We start from the raw sequence: 25986 nt of genomic DNA, 5'->3' as shown, positions 1-25986 counted from the left end.
GTGACGCAGAAAACGGAGCGATTTGTCCTAAACAAATAATCTTTCAGGAAAAACTGAACATTTGCTATCTGAGAGTCTCCTCATTGAAAACATCTGAAGTTCTTCAAAGGTAAATGATTTTTTTTTAATGCTTTTCTGTTTTTTTGTGTAAATGTTGCCAGCTGAATGCTAATGCTAAATGCTACGTTAGCCATCAATACTGTTACACAAATGCTTGTTTTGCAATGGTTGAGAAGCATATTTTGAAAATCTGAGATGACAGTGTTGTTAACAAAAGGCTAAGCTTGAGAGCTAGCATATTTATTTCATTTCATTTGCGATTTTCATGAATAGTTAACGTTGCGTTATGGTAATGAGCTTGAGTCTGTATTCACGAACCCGGATCCGGGATGGGGAGATCAGAAAGGTTAAGGGGCCTAGCCTGAACCATGAAAAACAGCCCCGGACCATTATTCCTCCTCCACTAAACTTTACAGTTGGGACTATTCATTGGGGTAGGTAGCGTTCTCCTGGCATCTGCCTAACCCAGATTCATCCGTTGAACTACCAGATGGTGAAGTGTAATTCATCACTCCAGAGAAAGTGTTTCCACTGCTCCAGAGTCCAATGGCGGCGAGCTTTACACCACTCCTGCTGACGCTTGGCATTACGCATGGTGATCTTGTGTGGCTGCTTGGCCATGGAAACCCATTTCATGAAGCTTCTGACGAACAGTTCTTGTGCTGACATTGCTTCCAGAGACAGTTTAGAACTCGGTAATAAGTGTTGCAACCGAGGACAAAAATGTTTACGCGCTACACTCTTCAGCACTCAACAGACCCGTTCTGTGAGCTTGTGTGGCCTACCACTTCACATCTGAGCCGTTGTTGCTCCTAGACGTTTCCATTTCACAATAACAACATTTACAGTTGACCAGGGCAGCTCTAGCAGGGCAGGAATTTGACAAACTGACTTGTTGGAAAGGTGGCATCCCATGACGGTGCCACGTTGAAAGTCACCAAGCTCTTCAGTAAGGCCATTCTACTGCCAATGTTTGTCTATGGAGATTGCATGGCTGTAGGCTCGATTTTATACACCTGTCGGCAACCACTAATTTGAAGTGGTGTCCAAATACTTAAATAGATATAGTGTATGTAAATATATTTTAAACTATATGTCAATTAAATATATTTTTGTGCCACGTCGGGTTGCAAAGGGTCGGAAACTTTCTGGGAAATTTACCGGAATTTTATAGGATACACCTAAGGCAATTCTAGGTGGCATACTTGTGGCATATTTTGGTTAAACTATCCCCAATTCAATGGAATTGCAACCCTCTGCATGCACAGTGCATTCTTCCATCACATGTGCAGTGCACTCTTCCATCACATGTACAGCTGATTCTTAAGATCTTGCACACCAATGAGATGCTATTGAGCCCACGCTACGACACTGTCTGAGCCAAGGACTACATGCTTTCTGGTACATTTTGATTACAATACTGGGTGGGGGGAATATATTTAACGACATATATTATTTTTTTGTTAACTAGTAAATAGTAGCCTACAGCACAGTGTGTTTAAATAATTTCTAAATTGTTAACAATTTCTGCTAGTTAGTGTTTGCTACCAGGTGGGTTTTGGCTTGCTTGAGCTTGTTAAATGAGGAGTGTTAATTCACCTGTTTCCATACATGTTTAATTTTAAAACATGTATCTTACAAAGGAGTTGTTTAATCCAACTGTTTATCTGTACATGGAATTGTATTTGTTGATTTTTCAACACTCTTTTTTTTCTAATCTTTACAGGAAAATGCCACAGACACTATCTGATGTGTGGAGACATTTCACTGCAGCTAATGTAGAAGGAAAAGCTGTTTACATTTGCATATACTGTGCCAAGTCATATGTGAAGAATGCAACAAAGATTACAGCTAGCTTGCAGCTAGCTAGCTCACAGCTTGCAGCTAGCTAGCTCACAGCTTGCACTCACCGTGGCACCCAGTACCGAAGCTATCCCTGAGGCCCACCTCCCGGCCTACTCAGCTGTTCACCCAAACCCCACTCATACACGGCTAGAGACCAATACTCCACCGGATCCTTGCTGTAAACTCTGGACCTTGGCACCGGATCACCGCTGCTACCGATTGGCTATAGTTGCTAACACCACTGCCACGAAGCTAGCACCAGTTAGCCGTGAGCCAGGCGCATCTCCTGGCTAGCAAACTAAATTCTACAATACCTCTTTCGCCATCTGGCTTGGATTCTCTGTCGAAACGGCGCCCCGCCGCATCACCACGACTGGCCTGCTGACGAATACTTCATCCTCTGTGCCTTCAACCGGCCCCGGGCTACTAACTTTAAACGCCGTGTCGCCCGCGTGCTAGCGTAGTGGCGGCTTCCCTGTTCCATCTACTGCTGCCCCCTGGACACTATGATCACTTGGCTACATAGATGATACCTGCTGGACTGTCCATTAATCACGGTACTTATTTATTTATTTAATCTGTCGGCCCCAGCCGTGAACTCAGGCTCTGTGTGTAGTTAATCTGACCCTCTCTGCCTAGCCATCGCCATTTTACCTGCTGATGTTGTGTTAGCTGATTAGCGGTTGTTGTCTCACCTGTTGTTTTAGCTAGCTCTCCCAATCAACACCTGCGATTACTTTATGCCTCGCTGTATGTCTCTCTCAAATGTCAATATGCCTTGGATACTGTTGTTCAGGTTAGTTATCATTGTTTTAGTTTACAAATGGAGCCCCTAGTTCCACTCTTCATACCTCCTTTGTCCCACCTCCCACACATGCGGTGACCTCACCCATTACAACCAGCATGTCCAGAGATACAACCTCTCTTATCATTTACCCAGTGCCTGGCTTACCTCCGCTGTACCCGCACCCCACCATAGCCCTGTCTGCACATTATGCCCTGAATATATTCTACCTTGCCCAGAAATCTGCTCCTTTTATTCTTTGTCCCCAACGCTCTAGGCGACCAGTTGATAGCCTTTAGCCGCACCCTCATCCTACTCCTCCTCTGTTCCCGCGGGTGATGTGGAGGTAAACCCAGGCCCTGCACGTCCCAGGCACCCTCATTGGTTGACTTCTGTGATCGAAAAAGCCTTGGTTTCATGCATGTCAACATCAGAAGCCTCCTCCCTAAGTTTGTTTTACTCACTGCTTTAGCACACTCTGGCAACCCTGATGTCCTTGCCGTGTCTGAATCCTGGCTTAGGAAGGCCACCAAAAATTCTGAGATTTCCATACCCAACTATAACATTTTTCCATCAAGATAGAATTGCCAAAGGGGGAGGAGTTGCAGTCTACTGCAGAGATAGCCTGCAAAGTAATGTCATACTTTCCAGGTCCATACCCAAACAGTTCGAACTTCAATTTTAAAAATGAATCTCTCCAGAAATAAGTCTCTCACTGTTGCCGCCTGCTACCGACCCCCCTCAGCTCCTCGCTGTGCCCTGGACACCATTTGTGAATTGATCACCCCCCATCTAGCTTCAGAGTTTGTTCTGTTACCTAAACTGGGATATGCTTAACACCCCGGCAGTCCTACAATCTAAGCTAGATGCCCTCAATCTCACACAAATCATCAAGGAACCTACCAGGTACAACTCTAAATCTGTAAACACGGGCACCCTCATAGACATTATCCTGACCAACTGGCCCTCCAAATACACCTCCGCTGTCTTCAATCAGGATCTCAGCGATCACTGCCTCATTGCCTGTATCCGCTACAGGTCCGCGGTCAAACGACCACCCCTCATCACTTTCACACGCTCCCTAAAACACTTCTGCAAGCAGGCCTTTCTAATCGACCTGGCCCGGGTATCCTGGAAGGATATTGACCATCTTATATAAGCATGCTCCGTTCAAAAAATGCAGAACTAAGAACAGATATAGCCCTTGGTGCACTCCAGACCTGACTGTCCTCGAACAGCACAAAAACATCCTGTGGCGGACTGCAATAGCATCGAATAATCGCCGCGATATGCAACTGTTCAGGGAAGTCAGGAACCAATACACGCAGTCAGTCAGGAAAGCAAAGGCCAGCTTTTTCGAGCAGAAATTTGCATCCTGTAGCTCTAACTCCAAAAGGTTCTGGACACTAAAGTCCATGGAGAACAAGAGCACCTCCTCCCAGCTGCCCACTGCACTGAGGCTAGGCAACACGGTCACCACTGATAAATCCATGATAATCGAAAACTTCAACAAGCATTTCTCAACGGCTGGCCATGCCTTCCCCCTGGCTACTCCAACCTCGGCCAACAGCCCCCCCCCCCCCCCCCCCCCCCGCAGCTACTCGCCCAAGCCTCCCCAGCTTCTCCTTTCTTTCGTATCGTCTGAGATTCCCAAGGATTGGAAAGCTGCAGCGGTCATCCCCCTCTTCAAAGGGGGAGACACCCTGGACCCAAACTGTTACAGACCTATATCCACCCTGCCCTGCCTATTTAAGGTCTTCGAAAGCCAAGTCAACAAACAGATCACTGACCATCTCGAATCCCACCGTACCTTCTCCGCTGTGCAATCTGGTTTCAGCCACGCTCAAGGTACTAAACGATATCATAACCGTCATCGATAAAAGACAGTACTGTGCAGCCGTCTTCATCGACCTGGCCAAAGCTTTCGACTCTGTTAATCATCATATTCTTATTGGCAGACTCAGTAGCCTTGGTTTTTCTAATGACTGCGTTGCCTGGTTCACCAACTACTTTGCAGACAGAGTTCAGTGTGTCAAATCGGAGGGCATGTTGTCCGGTCCTCTGGCAGTCTCTATGGGGGTGCCACAGGGTTCAATTCTCGGGCCGACTCTTTTCTCAGTATATATCAATGATGTTGATCTTGCGGTGGGCGATTCCCTGATCCACCTCTACTCAGACGACACCATTCTGTATACTTCTGGCCCTTCCTTGGACACTGTGCTATCTAACCTCCAAACGAGCTTCAATGCCATACAACACTCCTTCCGTGGCCTCCAACTGCTCTTAAACGCTAGTAAAACCAAATGCATGCTTTTCAACCGCTCCCCGTCTGCACCCGCACGCCCGGGTAGCATCACCACCCTGGATGGTTCCGACCTAGAATACGTGGACATCTATAAGTACATAGGTGTCAGGCTAGACTGTAAACTCTCCTTCCAGACTCATATCAAACATCTACAATCTAAAATCAAATCTAGAGTCGGCTTTCTATTTCACAACAAAGCCTCCTTCACTCACGCCGCCAAACTTACCCTAGTAAAACTGACTATCCTACCGATCCTCGACTTTGGCGATGTCATCTACAAAATAGCTTCCAATACTCTACTCAGCAAACTGGATGCAGTTTATCACAGTGCCATCCGTTTTGTTACTAAAGCACCTTATACCACCCACCACTGCGACCTGTATGCTCTAGTCGGCTGGCCCTCGCTACATATTCGTCGCCAGACCCACTGGCTCCAGGTCATCTACAAGTCCATGCTAGGTAAAGCTCTGCCTTATCTCAGTTCACTGGCGACGATGGCAACACCCACCCATAGCACGCGCTCCAGCAGGTGCATCTCACTGATCATCCCTAAAGCCAACACCTAATTTGGCCGCCTTTCCTTCCAGTTATTTGCTGCCTGTGACTGGAACAAATTGCAAAAATCGCTGAAGTTGGAGACTTTTATCTCCCTCACCAACTTTAAACATCTGCTATCTGAGCAGCTAACCGATCGCTGCAGCTGTACATAGTCCATCGGTAAATAGTCCACCCAATTCACCTACCTCATCCCCATACTGTTTTCATTTATTTACTTTTCTGCTCTTTTGCACACCAGTATCTCTACCTGCACATGAACATCTTTCTTTCTACTGTGTTATTGACTTGTTTATTGTTTACTCCATGTGTAACTCTGTGTTGTTATCTGTTCACACTGCTATGACTTTATCTTGGCCAGGTCGCAGTTGTAAATGAGAACTTGTTCTCAACTAGCCTACCTGGTTAAATAAAGTTGAAAAAAAAAAAAAAAAAAGATGATAAATCTGGCCAAATGCATAAAGTTCCCTCAGTGCTCAAAACAAGCAACCTCTGAAAAAAATCCCTCTACTTCTATTTGAGGTGAAAATGATGAAGCAGACACCTTATCGACAGCAACAGCTCATGGTCCTCCTGGAATCAGAAGTTTTTTTGACTCAATAGAGGAACATAGTCAGAGAAAGGCTAATGAATGTCTTGCTCAAGCTGAGTATGCAACTTCGCCCAGCATACACCCCTCCAACCAGATATGCTTTATCTACTAATTTGCTGGATGCAGAGTTCAACAGAGTTCAAGGGAAGGTCAAGCAAATCATAAAGAAAGCAGACTGCATTGCAATCATCTCTGATGGGTGGTCGAATGTTCGTGGTCAAGGAATAATTAACTACATCATCTCCAACCAGTATTCTACAAGAGCACAGACACAAGGGACAACAGACACACCGGTTCACCATTAAAGATGAGCTGAAGGCAGTCAATGACCTTGGACCACAGAAGGTATTTGCACTGGTGACAGAATGCTGAGAACATGAAGGCTACTGGTGACCCTCACATCACACCCATTGGCTGTGCTGCTCATACATTGAATCTGCTCCTCAAGGACATCATGGCACTGAAAACAATGGATACACTCTACAAGAGACCCAAGTAAATGGTTAGGTTTGTGAAGGGTCATCAAGCTATAGCAGCAATCTACCTCACCAAGTAAAGTGAGAAGAATAAGAGCACCACCAGTTGGGGTGGTGTTGTCATCATGTTTGACAGTTTCCTGGAAGGGAAGAAGTCTCTCCAAGAAATGTCCACAGTCTGCTGATATGGACAGCCCCATCAAGAGGATCCTCCTGGATGATACATTTTGGGAGAGAGTGGTAAGCAGCCCGAAACTCCTGAAACCTATAGCAGTAGGCATTGCACGGATTAAGGGAGACAATGCCATCCTGTCTGATGTTCAGACTGCTTGCATCCTGCCCACTTCATTGTTGCTCCAAGCAGAGGAAACTGCAGTTCTGAAATACATCAAAAAGCGTGAAGACTTCTGCCTGAAGCCCATACACACCGCAGTGTACATGTTGGACCCCAAGTATGCTGGCAAGAGCATCCTGTCTGGTGCAGAGATCAGCAAGGCCTGTGGTGTCATTACTACCATGTCTCGCCACTTTGGCCTGGATGAGGGCAAGGTTCTTGACAATCTGGTGAAGTACACTTCCAAGTAAGGGCTTTGGGATAGAGACACAATATGGCAGTTGTTCCAACATATCTCATCAGCCACCTGGTGGAAGAGCCACCTGGTCCTCAAGCGAGCCAGTTTCATCATAGTGCTTGATGTGTTTTGCGTCTGCACTTGAAGAAACTTTCAAAGCTTGAAATTTTCCAGATTAACTGACCTTCATGTCTTAATGTAATGATGGACTGTCATTTCTCTTTGCTTATTTGAGCTGTTCTGGCCATAATAAGGACTTGGCCTTTAACCAAATAGGGCTCTTCTATATACCACAATCTATTTTGATTTGTTTAACACTTTTTTGGTTACTACTTGATTTCATGTGTTATTTCATAGTTTGTCTTCACTATTATTCTAGAATGTAGTACAAATAAAGAAAAACCCTTCAATGAATAGGTGTCCAAACATTTGACTGGTGCTATATGTAAAAACTATTTAAATGTCGAAAAACAGCCAGAATATGTAAACATATTTATGAGTGCTTACATCCTGCTTTCATCTGTGAAGAGCACAGGGCGCCAGTGGCGAATTTGCCAATCTTGGTGTTCTCTGGCAAATGCCAAACGTCCTGCACGGTGTTGGGCTGTAAGCACAACCCCCACCTGTGGAAGTCGGGTCCTCATACCACCCTCATGGAGTCTGTTTCTGACCGTTTGAGCAGACACAGGCACATTCGTGGCCTGCTGGAGGTCATTTTGCAGGGCTCTGGCAGTGCTCCTCCTGCTCCTCCTTGCACAAAGGCGGAGGTAGCGGTCCTGCTGCTGGGTTGTTGCCCTCCTACTTCCTCCTTCACGTCTCCTGATGTACTGGCCTGTCTCCTGGTAGCGCATCCATGCTCTGGACACTACGCTGACAGACACAGCAAACCATTTTGCTGTGTTACAGCCTAAACATAAAATTGATTAAATTGAGATTTTTGTGTCACTGGTCATACCAAAAATCTGGTTACCTTCAGACCCATGCTACTTGTGGGAGTCGTGAGAATCTCCCCTTTTCACAGTGGGATCACATCAGTTTGTGTTACAGACAGAATATAACATTTATAATACTTAGATTTTGTGTCACTGGCCTACACACAATACCCCATACGGTTTTCCAATGCCTCACAAAGAAGAAGGGCACCTATTGGTAGCTGGGTAAACCCCCCAAAAAAGCAGACTTTGAATATACCTTTGAAAATTAACTACACTTTGGATGGTGTATCCTTACAAACTCAACTGCCGGAGAGGAAGGAAACCGCTCAGAGATTTCACAATGATGCAAACGGTGACTTTAAAACAGTTACTGAGTTCAATGGCTGTGATAGGAGAAAACTGAGGAAGGATCAACAGTGTAGTTACTCGACAATACTAACCTAATTGACAGAGTGAAAAGAAGGAAGCCTGTACATAATCCAAATATTCCAAAACATGGATCCTGTTTTCAACAAGATACTAAAGTAATACTGCAAAAAATGTTGCAAACCAATTCACTTTTTGTCCTGAATACAAAGTGCCATGTTTGGGGCAAATCCGATACAACACATTACCGAGTACCAATCTCCACATTTTCAAGCATAGTGGTGGCAGCATCATGTTATGCGTATGCTTGTAATCATTAATGACTGGGGAGTTTTTCTGGATAAACAAGAAATGGAATGGAGCTAAGCACAGGCAAAATCCAAGAGTGGAAGCTGATTCAGTCTGCTTTCCACCAGACAGTAGGAGATTAATTCACTTTTAGCAGGACAATAACCTAAAACACCAAGGCCAAATCTACACTGGAGTTGTTTACCAAAAAGACACTGAATGTTCCTGAGTGGCTGAGTTACAGTGACTTAAAAATGCTTGAAAATCTATGGCAAGAACTGAAAACGGTTGTCTAGCAATGATCAACAACCAATTTGAAAGAGCTTGAAGAATTTTGAATATAATAAATGGGCAAATGTTGCACAATCCAGGTATTGAAAGCTCTTAGAGACACCCAGAAAGACTGACAGTTGTAATCGCTGGCAAAGTTGCTTCTACAAAGTATTGACTCGGGTGGGAATACTTTATTTTACCATCTATTTAATTTTCCATACATTTGCTAACATTTTTGAAAACATGTTTTCACTTTGTCATTATGGTGTATTATGTGTAGATGGGTGAGACATTTAAACCATTTTGAATTCAGTCTGTAACAACAAAATGTGGAATAAGTCAAGGGGTATGAATACTTTCTGCACTTTATCTCTTAGTAAAGATACAATATACAATGTATCTATACAGTGCTTTAACATAGAGATGCACAGTAGTGACATAAATACTATATGTACACACCAGGTGTGGGTAAGCCTGTTCTTGGCGCAATGCAGTGTTTAGTTACCCTAATTTCATTGGTGATTCATTCTGACTCATACAAAGCACTGCCAGTAGGTGACCCTAGAGAGGGGAGAGTAGTCCTCTCTATCCCCAGTCACTCTTCCCATACGCCATCTCTCACCCTGTTACCCCTTTCCTCTCTGGGGAGAGGTGGGCTGACTCACCAAAGGGGACGATGATTGGACAGGTGATGCTGTATGTCATAACTACAGTGAAGACGGACATCATCCAGGCGTAGGCCGCTCCAAACTGGAATTCAAACGCTTGATGCTGAAGACACGAAAACATTCCGCATTGAAAAGTCAATTGAATTTTGAGCACAGCAGCGGCAATATTTTCCTTAATGACTCTTACCCTCTTTACGTTGCGCCTCTCTGCAGAGGAACGGGCCAGGGACAGTCGGATCATATACATGAGCAGGCCTGGAATCCGCAGCAGGTCCATGGCGTTACCGATAAACGCCGAGGCGATGACATAGTTGACGAAGAAGGCTCCGTTGTCAGGGAGGAAGACACACCTTAAACAGGGGGAGGCACCACCAGTGTGATTAGATAGCATTTAACATAGTACTGTAATTACTTTTCACAGGTATTTACGTGTAACGGCTTGACAAATCACACAGTAATTATGCTTTGGTTTCATTGAGAGAAACGCTGTTATGTACATTAAATGTACCAGGTAATTAACAATTGTGTTGAAAGTACAGAACCAGAACGTACTATTTATTTCCCCCATAATACCAGGCAAATACAAGCTGTAACAGCAACGGATCTTAATTACATTCCTCTTTTATGAAAATAGAAATACTTACTCAAATCTGACAGTGGCGTCAGCAAGGAATTTCTTATCGAACAGCCAGCGGAAGAAGACATCCAAACTATTAAAAGCAACAAAAAAATGAAATCAAATGAGCTTTTCAGATGGGTCGTAATTTGGTCGAAATCTGTAGGCAGACATTGGTTGATTATTCATGTTCTCCCCACTGTAAATGGCACAAGTATTCGATACACTGCCGATTTTGCAGGTTTTCCCACTTACAAAGCATGTAGAGGTCTGTCATTTTTATCATAGGTACACTTCAACTGTGAGAGACGGAATCTAAAACAAAAATTCAGAAAATCACATTGTATGATTTTTAAATAATTAATTTTCATTTTATTGCATGACATAAGTATTCGATACATCAGAAAAGCAGAACTTAATATTTGGTACAGAAACCTGTTTGCAATTACAGAGATCATACGTTTCCTATAGTTCTTGACCAGGTTTGCACACACTGCAGCAGGGATTTTGGCCCACTACTCCATACAGACCTTCTCCAGATCCTTCAGGATCTGTCGCTTGGCAATACGGACTTTCAGCTCCCTCCAAAGATTTTGTATTGGGTTCAGGTCTGGAGACTGGCTAGGCCACTCCAGGACCTTGAGATGCTTCTTACGGAGCCACTCCTTAGTTGCCCTGGCTGTGTGTTTCAGGTCGTTGTCATGCTGGAAGACCCAGCCACGACCCATCTTCAATGCTCTTACTGAGGGAAGGAGGTTGTTGGCCAAGATCTCGCGATACATGGCCCCATCCATCCTCCCCTCAATACGGTGCAGTCGTCCTGTCCCCTTTGCAGAAAAGCATCCCCAAAGAATGATGTTTCCACCTCCATGCTTCACGGTTGGGATGGTGTTCTTGGGGTTGTACTCATCCTTCTTCTTCCTCCAAACACAGCGAGTGGAGTTTAGACCAAAAAGCTCTATTTTTGTCTCATCAGACCACATGACCTTCTCCCATTCCTCCTCTGGATCATCCAGATGGTCATTGGCAAACTTCAGACGGGCTTGGACATACGCTGGCTTGAGCAGGGGGACCTTGCGTGCACTGCAGGATTTTAATCCATGACGGCGTAGTGTGTTACTAATGGTTTTCTTTGAGACTGTGGTCCCAGCTCTCTTCAGGTCATTGACCAGGTCCTGCCGTGTAGAGTTCTGGGCTGATGGTGATTCTCACCAAGCTGCTTGCCTATTGTCCTGTAGCCCACCCCAGCCTTGTGCAGGTCTACAATTTTATCCCTGATGTCCTTACACAGCTCTCTAGTCTTGGCCATTGTGGAGAGGTTGGAGTCTGTTTGATTGAGTGTGTGGACAGGTGCAGTTAATACAGGTAACTGGTTGGTAGGTGATCAAATACTTATGTCATGCAATTAAATGCTAATTAATTACTTAAAAATCATAAAATGTGATTTTCTGGATTTTTATTTTAGATTCCGTCTCTCACGGTTGAAGTGTACCTGTGAAAGAAATTACAGACCTCTACATGCGTTGTAAGTAGATAAACCTGCAAAATCGGCAGTGTATCAAATACTTGTTCTCCCCACTGTATTTGATAAAGTAATTTGGCAAAAACAGAGCAAGACCGATCTCGACAAGGCACTTGGGCCAAGGTGGACTTGCACAGCCAGGCACTGTAACTTCCTACCTAGGGCCTAGGAAAACTACTGTATTTCAACTGCATATTTCTAAAAGTTTTGCAATTATGCTGCAGGATTTAGAGGTAATCTGTGGTTCAGTACGGTACCCTGTGTCAATACTTCATTGCTCCAGACCAGCACAATGGGAAGTTAGACTACTGATTATGCTTTTCGGTCCCAAGGTGCACCTGTGTCTCTGTAGTACTGCAACCTACTCCCGAACCAGTTCCATTGTACAGCACCTTAGTGGCGCAGCAGTCTAAGACACTGCATCGCAGTGCAAGTGGTGTTGCTACAGATGCTGGTTCATTACCGGTGCCGGCCTCGACTGAGAGATCCAGTCTCTCCCTCTAAAAACAGAAATAAATAATTCTAAATAAACTGGCTATATTTACAAATGAGTAACAATGTCTCACCCATTGTTCAAGAATGTCCCTTTTCCTCACTCATTTTACGTTATTTTAAAACGAAATCTCCAAAACATTTTTTTAAATAAAGCAAACACTTTTACTATTATTATTCTTAGAATTATATAAAAGCCCCTTGGATATTCTCAGATATATTAACCCTGTTATTAGCATTATGTTGGTCATGGCTTCCAAGTGGCGCACAATGGGATTGCCTCGCAGTTCTCCATTTGTATCCACTGAAATAGCGGTGGGCGTGAGGGCAGGGGGCACGGGATGGGCCGGAGAACCGCACACAGAAGACAGACCTAGCCCATGGGGAAGGGAGGAGGAGGGGGGGGGGGTCCATCCCGCCCCACTGGGTAGCAAAGAGCAACACTTTAAGGGGAATTGCACTAATAATGGTGCTGACTAGGGAAACGTTCCTGCTGTTCTTAGTGCCAGTCTTCAGGTTCAAACTAAAACGTTCAAACTAAAATGTAACAAATAATGGCGCAAAAAAATCTGATTAGATATGAATTCAGAGGGCAGATATTATTAAATATTAAAGTATTAGACCTCTCACTAAAGGCGTCACTCAAAAGTTATACTTAAATCCAAACTGAATTTCACGAAAATTGACATAAAAAGCATTTGTAAATCCCAAACTCTAAAAGTAATTGGAAAGGTAGATCCAAATTACATTGTGACACTGTGTTTACAAAGAATGTAAACAAGATGCTGTGTTTTTATTTACAGTAGTGATGGAATTTAAGATTTCAAACACTTGTAGCCCGATTAGCAGGACAATTTACTATTTATAGCCGGCTATTGAAAGAGTGAAAGTCACACCTTTCCAGTACTCCTCACCCCACCCAAACTCCACCCTTAACACAGTTACCATTAAAAACGAGCTGGTTATTAAAACAAACAAAAAAAGACATTCCGACCTAAGAGAACAGACAAAATGGACATCGTTTTCATCAAGCCAGCTTCTTTCTATGGCGCTACCCATTCCAGGGTTAGGACCATAACCACGAGAGGACTTGAAAATGAGCCGGAGCTGAGAGGATTGCCCAAATTAAAAAAGGTATTTTTTGTTTCAGTGCATTTTCTTTAAAAAAAAACAACCTATCAATGTGTAGGCATATTGTGTAAGAAAATCAAGAATTAAATAAAGTCAATTATTATTTTTTTAAATGGATTGTGTACTAAAAACGTGAATGTGTTTTTGCAGAGCATACAACCATGCCGACAACCATCCTTGGAGATCAGTAGACCAAGGGCTGGACAATGGGCCGCACCAAAAATAAAACGCATGGTTGCCAAGAGAGCGGTTTGTTTTGCTAGATTCTTAAAATGTGTACGCAGCATGTTTGTGTTGGCTTCACTTTTAATTCTTAATTGATCTACCGTTTCTAACATAGGCCACTGTAAATATTGACTCTTTGCATCAACTTCATGTAATTGTCAATAAAAGCCTTTGACACTTATGAAATGCTTGTAATTATACTTCAGTATTCCATAGTAACAGTTGACATAAATATCTAACGACACTGAAGCAGAAAACTTTGTGGAAATTAATATTCGTGTCATTCTCAAAACTTTTTGCCACGACTGTATTTTAGCACCGTTTCACACTGCTCTGAGACAAGCATGGGGACTGGTCTTGATAAATCAATGAGATTTTTATTTGTGACTGAATCTCCGTTTGGGTATTGGTTAGACTACAATGAAGGTTTAGAAATGTTATGCCTTTAGTGTAACCTTTATATAACTTGTCAAGTCAGTTAAGAACAAATTCTTATTGACAAGGATAGCCTACTCCGCCTACTCCTCCCTCCCCGTCGGGAGTCCCATATTATACTAAGTTCTTAGAAAGAAAAAAAAGTTTTAAATTCTCAAGTACAGCCACTATTGAAGGCTATCAAATGCTTCTCAAATATGCACTCTGGTGGTCAAACTAGCACTAACTAGCATTAATGGTAACAGTGGTTGACACAGAATTCTGCGGCACCTTGCATGCTGTGCTGCAGAACGCTGCAACTTTTAAAGGACGAACCACTGTACAGGTATATTTCAAAGTATTCTATGATGGCATAAGAAATATAAAAACGGCTTAGGTTTTGGGGTTATTATTGAGATTCTCTGGGACTTTTGTAGACTTTGAAGCCAAAAGTAGCGTTCATGAGGCAAAAGCGGCCCCTGAAAATTGCATACTACGTCACATGTGCAGATATGTGCACCATGTCATTGCGCTCTCTTTCGCTCTGCTGTGTGTGCATCTTCCGAGCCCTCACTCAAATGGCTAAGGGCTGAAGCTCATTGGCAAAACTCGAATTGCTAAGGTGCTGGCCCACATGGGTGAAAATGTATTGAAAATGGCACAACACAGCTTCTTGAAAAACAGTCTCATTCAAACTAGGGATTCCGTGGTTAATTAAGGGAAGACAGTAATTCTGCTCATAGATTATGCATGAAGGACTCATTGACACATCCAGCCCAAAGCGGGAGGTTTAAAAAATACTTAGTAGATGTCAAAGTTCCAGAGCATGTCTTGAAGGGATATTCTTAAAAAAAGGGGTATTTTACCTTAGTTGAAATAACCAATGACCTGCATGAAATGTTTTGCGCCTTAAAACAGATAGTTTAACAGGTACCTGCTAAGACCCAGTGAAGGCAGCAAGAGGACCATGAAGATGAGGAAGGTGTAGCACTTGTGCATGGTGGTCCGGTTCTCCCCTGATCTGCCCATGAAAAAAAATTGAGAAAAAGGCCAATGTCACTGAAGGAGCTTACATGATGATAAATTCATTTAGTTTATTTAAAAGCTGAATTTCAGTAACACACAAAAAAACACATTTTAATTAATAAGATGAGATACAACAAATTGTACAAAATTAAAACGTCTGGGAATTGAGGCAAGAAGGGAGGTAGAATGGTTTGAGCGGTGGAGGGAGGATCTTGGTCACAGTCAGGGAGGTTGGTGGTCATATCAGAGTCAGGTCCGCAGCCATCAGCACACCTCGCTGTCCCTGACATCCTCAGCCTCTCCTTATGGACTCTGTAGGTACTCCTCTTCACTACTAATTTGTAGTACCCACTTGGATGATGCCCCGGCTGCCGCTGGCGCCAGAAAGCCATTGATAATCGTCAGAGTAGTTGTCCTCATCTCTAAAATGATACTAATTGAAGTCTGTGTGATCTTTAGAAAACCCAAAATCAAGAAAAAAAAACACAGTGGAAATTATAGGTCAACTGAAATAAACCACTCCCATATATTTTGATTCTTCCCCATTGCCAATATCACATCTGCACCAAGAGCTGTTTGAATTAAAGATCTCTTGCAACTTAACCTAAATAGACACAATGCAGATTTTAAAAAAATAATAATAATCTCAGAATCAAATCATTTCTGGGTAACAATTAAGTAACTTACTGTGATTATTTTTTACCGTTTTAATTTAAAACAAACAAAAATAGCTCATCCGCGGTCACAGACATTCTGAGCAATTATTACAAGGTGAGGGGAAAGCATTCATGTGCCTGCATGGAACAATTTTCTCTTATTCAACTTACTGACTCCAAAGCGTGGAGCGCAGGCCACGTAGTCTATTTCTATGCTCATTGAGGCATGTGCGCTCCGATTACATGCTGACCACACCGCTCACGTTACGTGTGCGAGCGTTGCAAAATAAATGTACACATGAATGTTATTCAATCATTTAAATCAAACTGCTCACGTGCACCAACAAGCATCTGAGTTGCCAGGCGCCAAAATAGAATTTGGTTCTGTTATTTACGAGCTTGCAAGTGCAGCCTCTCCCATCTCCTCATTGGTTTTAGGAGCATATACCACGTGGGTGATTGAAAGCTGAACTGAGGTCCACATTCCAGTCGGTGGTGGTAATGCACCTTAAAGTTGGTTGACATCCGCCATTTAAAGTCCAAAGACTGAAGAAGGAGCGATGACTAGAAACTAACTAGGTTTACCCTATTATCAGTGGATTAATTGTCGGAGTAAAAGAACTTGTGTATTTCAGGTAAAATAACAAGCCAATGTTTATATCCCAGGACAAATTAGCTAGCAACAGCAAGGGTAAGGGTAAGGGTAACACATCCTCAACACGTGTGCTCAGTCCCCTCCTGTACTCCCTGTTCACTCATGACTGCATGGCCAGGTACGACTCAAACACCATCCTCAAGTTTACCGACGACAACAGTGGTAGGCCTGGTCAACAATGATGAGACAGCCTATAGGGAGGAGGTCAAAGACCTGGCCGTGTGGTGCCAGGACAACAACCTCTCCCTCAATGTGATCAAGACTAAAGAGATGATTGTGGGCTACAGGAAAAGAAGGACAGAGCACGTCCCCATTCTCATCGACGGGGCAGCAGTGGAGCAGGTAGATAAGTTCCATGGTGTCCACATCACCAACAAACTATCATGGTCCAAACACACTAAGACAGTCCTGAAGAGGGCATGACAAAGCCTATTCCCCCTCAGGAGACATGGTTCATTGGCATGGGTCATCAGATCCTCAAAATGTTCTACAGCTGCACCAGAGAGAATCCTGACTGGTTGCACCACTTCCTGGTATTGCAACTGCTCAGCCTACGACCACAAGGCACTCCAGAGGGTAGTGCATACGGTCCAGTACATCACTGGGGCCAAGCTTCCCGCCATCCAGGACCTCTATACCAGGCGGTGTCAGGCCCTGAAAATTGTCAAAGACTCCAGCCACCCTTAGTCATAGACTGTTCTCTCTGCTACCGCACGGCAAGCGGTACCGGAGCGCCAAGTCTAGGTCCAAAAGGCTTTTTAACAGCTTCTACCCCCCCAAGCCATAAGACTCCTGAACAGCTAATCAAAGGGCTACCCAGAACCCTCTTTTACGCTGCTGCTACTCTCGGTTTATTATCTATGCAGTTACTTTAACTCTACCTACATGTACACTACCGTTCAAAAGTTTGAGGTCACTTAGAAATTTCCTTTAAAAAAAAAGAAAAGCACATTTTTTGTCCATTAAAGTAACATCAAATTGATCTGAAATACAGCGTAGACACTTAATGTTGTAAATGACTATTGGAATAATGTAATATCTACATAGTGTCATGACTGTCCTGATCAGGTCAGGTTACAGGAGACCACAACCCTACAGATTATCTCTCACCCCCAACAGGGGAGGAGAGATCTAGGATATGAAGATGTGGGGGTTTTATGACCCCTCACGCCCATGGTAAATCTTAGGCAACAGACAAAAATTCCTATGTCCTCTCACTATGGAGAACCAGCCTCAGAACATTAAACATGCAATAAATGGACTTTGGAACAATGGTTTCCGTCAGCCACAATGGTGGTAATGACGACAGATGGAATATGAAAATTGATGTCATTTTTGTGTTGTTATTAAAGGTTAAAGGACAATGTTATTACGAAAACATTGTAACGTTAAGAGTTTTCCTAGTATATGCTTGATATTTATACATTGTACGTTGTGTGGAAAATGTCCAAAGAGAATGTTTTGATAAAGATGAAATGTGAAGTTAGTTGTCTAAAATTGGATTTGAGTAAAATCTAGACCTTACCTCTTAACTTGGTACGCCCAGAGAATTGCCCTAAAGGCGGTTACGCCCACTTCTGACCCGAGGGTATAAGACATTTAAGAATTAACATATCAGACTAAGTGCAGCCAAGGTCTAAAATGTCAACAAACCCAAAACAGGGTTGAAGACAAAGAAATATTTTTTCTACACATGCTACGGATGAGTAGCTGTGTCTGAGCGGGTGAATTCAAGCCGGAACACCTGGTCTACATTCCCCATCGAATCGTGGTATCTACGCTGTTTCATTCCTACGCTGTGAGCTCTGAGATACAGAGCTGTCTGTCCTCAGAAGGCCCCTTTCAGAGCAAGGGCGAGGAATTAGACCACTAAGCCAAAAGGACACTGACATCGTGAGGACAACCAGAGAGTTGCGCCGGAGAAGTGTGTCATTGAGAAGCCTAAACAACCCACGCGGATCTTCCCATCCGAGACCTCCAACACGTAATTAAATCATTATATTCTGACCCATAAGAGCGGCAGTTCGGGGCAAGGGTTAAAATATGCATAGCTGACAAATGCACCCAAATGAATATTTCTCTCATGTACTTTCTTTTTTTCTCTATTTTTCTCTGTCTTTTAAATCCTCATTTTGGGTCACGCGCCATAGTGTGTTGGCCCATTATACTAAGTTCTAATCAATAGCCTAGACTGTGTTGTGTATCTTTTATCATCATTTTAGATTTCTAGTAAATAAATAATCAACTAATATTGGTGTGGTACGAACTCATTGGTGGGACACGGGTTTGTGCAGATTCCCGGATTATGCGACGTTCAGAATGAGACTGTAGAGGAAATTGATTATTTAGCGACTGTTGTAAAATCGATATTCTGATAATCTTTGAGTTAATTTGGAAAATAGAAACTCAATAAAACTAATTTTCCCATGGTGCCCAAGATTAATGAGTTAATAATTGCTTGATTAATTTAATCACGCCGTTAGAAACCTTTAATCATTCTATGAACAGTCGTCACATGAACTAATACAACGTCACGGCATAGAGGCCCGCCCATTATCTGCAACCATGTGTTCCAATGGCATGTTGTGTTAGTTGATCATTAGAAAACTCTTTTGCAATTATGTTAGCACAGCTGAAAACTGTTGTCCTGATTAAAGAAGCAATAAAACTGGCTTTCTTTAGACTAGTTGAGTATCTGGAGCATCAGCATTTGTGGGTTCGATTACAGGCTCAAAATTGCCAGAAACAAAGCACTTTCTTCTGAAACTCGTCAGTCTATTCTTGTTCTGAGAAATGAAAGCTATTCCATGTGAGAAATTGCCAAGAAACTGAAGATCTCGTACAACGCTGTGTACTACTCCCTTCACAGAACAGCGGAAACTGGCTCAAACCAGAATAGAAAGAGGAGTGGGAGGCTCCGGTGCACAGCTGAGCAAGAGGACAAGTACATTAGTGTCTATTTTGAAAAACAGATGCCTCACAAGTCCTCAACTGGCAGCTTCATTAAATAGTACCCACAAAACACCAATCTCAACGTCAACAATGAAGATGCGACTCCGGGAAGCTGGCCATCTAGGCAGAGTTAAAGAAAAAGCCATATCTCAGACTGCCCAATAAAAATAAAATAATTAAGATGGGCAAAATGACACTGGACAAAGAAACTCCGCCTAGAAGACCAGCATCCCGGGTTCGCACGCATGTTGATTTTGTCCATCAAAATCCTGCCGTCTAGGGAGTTTTTCCTAGTCTCTGTGCTTCTGCCTCTGCATTGCTTGCTCTTCGGGGGTTTAAGCTGAGCATCTATAAAGCACTTTGCTGATGTAAAAGGGCTTTATAAAATACATCTGATTGATTGATAACGCTTAACTCAGTGAAGAGCAACTCCAGTCGCCTTCTGTGTGTGACGATTTCTGTTCTTTACACCAAATCAGCAACTCATTTGGACTTGGAAAATCCCTAGGACCACTATAGCCTAACCCTCAGTGCAACTTGCAAACCGTATTGCTAAGGATAGGAAAGTTAACAGTACCTCGTCCAGTGTTTCTCGAAGAAAGCAGAGTAGTAGACGATGGTCGGCAGCAGGGCAGAGAAAGCCCACAGCAGCAAAGTGGGGAAAAACTGGGTGATGATGGGGTTCTGGAGAAAAATGACAGGAGAGAACAGAAGACATACATTTCCTCAATAGTCAACGAAGCCTTGCTCCTCAAAGGCCCGCATATTAAGCTCTGTACCAAATAGCTTTAGATTCTGTCCAACTGTAATCTATAACACCATGCTAAGAACAATGGCTGAATTCTCACTGAGCAAACTACTAAGGCAGGGCAGGGTATGACTACTAAATTACATCAGAAGCATTGCTGGTTTTGATTCTTACCCTCTAATCAAGGACTGAATTAGACATGGGAAAGCAGGGTTGTGTTCATTAAAGGAAATTCAATGGAAAGGGACTACCTGGAATACACCAATGACAATGATAATTGTCCATTTTCCATTGCAAAACCTTTAAAACGTTATTTTGTGGTCTAGCCTAATACAGTGTTTTTTCAAACCTCTCCTCGGGGACACCCAGACATTTCAAAATCTTATAGCCCTGAACTAGCTCTCACCTAAATTGATTGTTGACAGGTTGAATCTGGTTTACTAGCGCTGGAATATATCAAATACACGGAATTGCTAGGGGTTTAACAACCACTGCCCTAATAAACACAACCCAGATGAACTCAATCAACGCCATTCAATTAACAAACAGGTGGAAAATAACACCAGCAGTGATATGGTTTAGGGCTGGAATAAATAGCTCTGTATAAGGGTGTACTAGCAATTTCACAGTGCATCATTTTCTTTCATTATGTCAATGTAGAATCAATATGAGATGTTTGTTGACAAAGCCTTTTTTTAAATACATATTTTAGGTATTTCAGATTTTATTGAACAGATAGTGGGAGAGAATGACAGTGGCAAAAGATAGGTTGTATCAAAGGGCAGTAGGCCAGATTCGAACCCATGCCGATACGGAGGCTGGCAGAGGCTGCTACAGTGGTTGCTCCACTCAAAGTTTTGCGATTATGCTGTGGGACTTAGAGGTAATTTGTGGTTTAGTACAGCACCCTGGGTCACTACTTCATTGCTCCAGACCAGCGCAAGGGGGAGTTAGAGCACTGATTATGCTTTTGGGTCCCGAGGCGCGACTGTCTCTAAAAATATATATTTTTTGTTACTACTCGTCAGTATTACTTACTAAAACTGTTGTTACACTAAGGTTTTTATTCTAAGAGAAACTTAGACTATAATTAGGGTGTGGAAATGTTAGGATTATTTTGCTCTCACTGTAGTACTGTAGCCTACTCCCGACTGGTCACGCTGTACAGCGCCCGAGTGGCGCAGCGTTCTAAGACACTGCATTGCAGTGCAAACTGCATTGCTACAGATGCTGGTTCAATACCCTTGCTGGCCGCAACCGGGAGACCCATGAGGTGATTGTAGGCTTTTGATTTCTCTCCCTCTAATTTTTTTAAATAAATAATTCTAAATAACAAACTGGCTCTTTTACAAATTTTCAAGAATGGCATTTTTCCTTGCTCACTTTACATTTTTGAAAAGGAAATCTACAAAATATTATTTTTACAACAAAGCTATTTTTATTATTGTTATTATGAATTAAATGATAATTATATTAAAGCCCCTTAGATACATGGGCTTTAATATAACACAGATATATTATCAACACTGTTTTTCACAAGCATAACCCCCACCCCGCCCACTGGGTAGAACAGAGCAACACTAAGGGGCGTTGCATAAATAAAGGCGCTGACTAGAGAAACATTCCTGCTGTTCTTAGGGCCTGTCTGCACGTTCAAACTAAAACAATGTAACTAATAAAAGCGTGAAAAATGCCCTTTAGATATGAATTCGGAGGGCTGAAATGATTAAATAGAGTATTAGACCTTTCACAAAAGGCGTCAGTCAAAAGTTATACTGAAATCCGAGCTGGATTTAACAAAAAATGACATGAAAAGAATACATCTATAAATCCCTAAATCTAAAAGTAATTGGAAAGGTAGATAAATGATTTGTGATATTGCGGTTACAAGAAAGAATGTAAAGAGGATGTAAACAAAATGCTGTGTTTTTATTTACAGTAGTGATAGACAGCTGGAGGCATTTTGAAAAAGGTTTTCAAACACTTGTTTTTCACAAGTGTACTGTAGGACTGTGGCAGGTGTAGCCCTATCATCAGGACAATATACACTTTATAGCCCGGCTACTGTAGGTGTGAACATCCCCGGGACGAAATGGACATCATTTTCATCAAGCCAGTTTCTTTTTTTGGTGCTACCCGTTCCAGGGTTAGGATTTTCAAGAGGGCTTGAAAATGAGCCAGATCTGAGAGGATCAAAAAAACTAAAAAAAGGTATTTTGGTTTCAGTGCATTTTCTTTAAAAAAACATGAATATAGCCTATCAATGTGTAGGCATAATGTGTAATAAAATCTATAAAAAGGTGAAATAAAAAAAATGTTAAAATGACAACCATGCTGACAACAGGCCACATCTTAAAAAAAACACATTTTTGCCAAGAAAAGTCAGTTTTGCTAGATTCTTAAAATGTGTAGGCAGCATGTGCGTTGGAGTCACTTTTAATTCTTAACTTCTTATGGTTGGGGGCGCTATTTTCACGTTCGGATGAAAAGAGTGCCCAGAGTAAACTGCCTGCTACTCAGGCCCAGAAGCTAAGATATGCATATGATTAGTAGATGGATAGAAAACACTGAAGTTTCTAAAACTGTTTGAATGATGTCTGAGTATAACAGAACTCATATGGCAGGCAAAAACCTGAAAAACAAATTCAACCAGTAAGTGGGAAATCTGAGGTTTGTAGATTTTCAAGTATATGGCTATCCAAGATAGGAAGTGCAATCGGACCAAATGTACACGAACGCTTCCACTAGATGTCAACAGTCTTTAGAACCTTGTTTCAGGCTTCTAATGTGAAGGGGGAGCGAATAAGTGCTGTTTGACTAAGGGGTCTGGCAAAATGCAATGAGCCAAGTCATGCAAGCCAACTGTATGGCTTGTTTTGGTGGCTGAGCGCTGTACTCAGATTATTCCATGGTGTGCTTTCGCTGTAAAGCTTTTTTGAAATCAGACACAGCGGTTGCATTAAGGAGAAGTATATCTTTGATTCCATGCATTGCACTTGTATTTTCATCAACATTTGTGATGAGTATTTCTGTAAATTTATGTGGCTCTCTGCAAAATCGCCGGATGTTTTGGAAGCAAAACATTACTGAATATAACGCACCAATGTAAACGGAGATTTTTGGATATAAATAGGAACTTTATCAAACAAAACATACATGTATTGTGTAACATGAAGTCCTAGGAGTGCCATCTGATGAAGATCATCAAAGGTTAGTGATAAATTTTATCTCTATTTCCGCTTTTTGTGACTCCTCTCTTTAGCTGGAAAATTGGCTGTGTTGTTTTTGTGACTAGGCACTGATCTAACATAAATCACATGGTATGCTTTCGTTTTAAAGTCTTTTTGAAATCGGACACTGTGGTGGGATTAACAAGTTCATCTTTAAAATGGTGTATAATACTTGTATGTTTGAGGAATTTTAATTATGGGATTTCTGTTTGAATTTGGCGCCCTGCACTTTCACTGGCTGCTGTCAAATCGATCCTGTTAACGGGATTTCAGCCATAAGAAGTTAATGGATCTACAGTTTCTAACATAGGCCACTGTAATCGATGGGGGCTCAGGGCAGTATTATTCTGCTCATCTGATGAAGGTGCACATGGCGGCATCAGGCGGATAGTCAGGCGGCAACAGGTGGAGAGTCAGGCGGCAACAGGCGGAGAGTCAGGCGGCAACAGGCGGAGAGTCAGGCGGAGAATGGCACATTGATGAGGGTGAGGAACAAGATGGGAGTCACAATCCATGCCAGGCACACCTGTGAGCTCTGGAACGTCACCTCCGACAGGCAGAGTCAACATACCTGGTGGGTTAATCAGGTCGTCGGTTCACCCTGACATGTTCATTCCTCTTCTGACAACAGAACTTGACCAACTGCTCACCAGGCACAGCAAGGGCTGTCCGGACCATTATGCTATTCCAAGAATGTGTAACTGAAGAGAGACAGATTACCAACAGGGATGGATCCCGAGGCAAATGTGGCTTACCAGTGAACCTCCGGGTGTTCATCATTAATACTGTGTCTGTTACGGTGAGTGAATGAGGACCCAAAAGCGAACTAACTTAAACAGAGCTTCTTTAATAACCAAACTGTGGTAGGCTCAGATAGACCGGCAGATTTCGACAGGACAGGACAAGGTTACAGCAAACATGACGATAGTCTGGCTCAGGCATGAAACACAACAAACAAGAATCCGACAAGGACAGGAACAAAAACAGAGAGAGATATAGGGGACTAATCAGAGGGAAAAGGGGAACAGGTGGGAGAAGGGGTGACGAGGTAGTCAAGAGGAGACAAGGAACAGCTGGGGGAAAGCGGGGGAGAAAAGGTAACCTAATAGGACCAGCAGAGGGAGACAGGGTGAAAGGAAAGGACAGAAAGACACAACATGACAATACATGACAGTACCCCCCCACTCACCGAGCGCCTCCTGGCGCACTCGAGGAGGAAACCTGGCGGCAACGGAGGAAATCCTCGATCAGCGCACGGTCCAGCACGTCCCGAGAGGGAACCCAACTCCTCTCCTCAGGACCGTACCCCTCCCAATCAACGAGGTACTGGTGACCACGGCCCCGAGGACGCATGTCCAAAATCCTGCGGACCCTGTAGATGGGTGCGCCCTCGACAAGGATGGGGGGGGGGGGGGGAAGACGAGCGGGGGCGCGAAGAACGGGCTTAATACAGGAGACATGGAAGACCGGGTGGACGCGACGAAGGTATCGCGGAAGAAGAAGTCGAACTGCGACAGGATTAATGACCCGAGAAATACGGAACGGACCAATGAACCGCGGGGTCAACTTGCGAGAAGCCGTCTTAAGGGGAAGGTTCTGAGTGGAGAGCCAAACTCTCTGACCGCGACAATATCTAGGACTCTTAGTTCTACGCTTATTAGCAGCCCTCACAGTCTGCGTCCTATAACGGCAAAGTGCAGACCTGACCCTCTTCCAGGTGCGCTCGCAACGTTGGACAAAAGCCTGAGCGGAGGGGACGCTGGACTCGGCGAACTGAGATGAGAACAGCGGAGGCTGGTACCCGAGGCTACTCTGAAAAGGAGATAGCCCGGTCGCAGACGAAGGAAGCGAGTTGTGGGCGTATTCTGCCCAGGGGAGCTGTTCTGACCAAGACGCAGGGTTGCGAAAAGAAAGACTGCGTAAGATGCGACCAATAGTCTGATTGGCCCGTTCTGCTTGACCGTTAGACTGGGGGTGAAAGCCGGAAGAGAGACTGACGGAAGCCCCAATCAAACGGCAAAACTCCCTCCAAAATTGAGACGTGAATTGCGGACCTCTGTCCGAAACGACGTCTGACGGAAGGCCATGAATTCTGAAAACATTCTCGATGATGATTTGTGCCGTCTCTTTAGCAGAAGGAAGCTTAGCAAGGGGAATGAAATGAGCCGCCTTAGAGAACCTATCGACAACCGTAAGAATAACAGTCTTCCCCGCTGACGAAGGCAGTCCGGTGACAAAATCTAAGGCGATGTGAGACCACGGTCGAGAGGGAATGGGAAGCGGCCTGAGACGGCCGGCAGGAGGGGAGTTACCGGACTTAGTCTGCGCGCAGACCGAACAAGCAGCCACGAAACGACGCGTGTCATGCTCCCGGGTGGGCCACCAAAAACGCTGGCGAATGGAAGCAAGCGTACCCCGAACGCCAGGGTGGCCGGCTAACTTGGCAGAGTGAGCCCACTGAAGAACGGCCAGACGAGTAGGAACGGGAACGAAAAGAAGGTTCCTAGGACAAGCGCGCGGCGACGGAGTGTGAGTGAGCGCTTGCTTTACCTGCCTCTCAATTCCCCAGACAGTCAACCCGACAACACGCCCCTCAGGGA

General features: G+C 43.6%; 1 protein-coding gene across 5 annotated transcripts in view; it reads right to left on the bottom strand.

The window, feature by feature from the left end:
- LOC110486047 (CSC1-like protein 2) overlaps nt 1-25986 on the bottom strand; it is a 98676-nt gene that overhangs the window by 9661 nt on the left and 63029 nt on the right. For 4 of the 5 annotated variants that reach the window (XM_036940690.1, XM_021557361.2, XM_021557362.2 and 1 more), the window contains 5 exons: nt 19986-20092; nt 15054-15140; nt 10364-10429; nt 9907-10069; nt 9717-9822 (listed from right to left, as the gene is read on the bottom strand). In XM_036940690.1, coding sequence (XP_036796585.1) covers nt 9717-9822; nt 9907-10069; nt 10364-10429; nt 15054-15140; nt 19986-20092 — 529 coding nt within the window. The remainder of the gene's footprint in view (nt 1-9716; nt 9823-9906; nt 10070-10363; nt 10430-15053; nt 15141-19985; nt 20093-25986) is intronic. The other variant, XM_036940691.1, reaches the window with a different exon arrangement.

Source organism: Oncorhynchus mykiss, chromosome 13, assembly GCF_013265735.2.
Source record: "Oncorhynchus mykiss isolate Arlee chromosome 13, USDA_OmykA_1.1, whole genome shotgun sequence".
NCBI lineage: Eukaryota > Metazoa > Chordata > Actinopteri > Salmoniformes > Salmonidae > Oncorhynchus > Oncorhynchus mykiss.
Note: the sequence above shows the minus strand (reverse complement) of the source record. Positions and strands in the feature narration are given on the sequence as shown.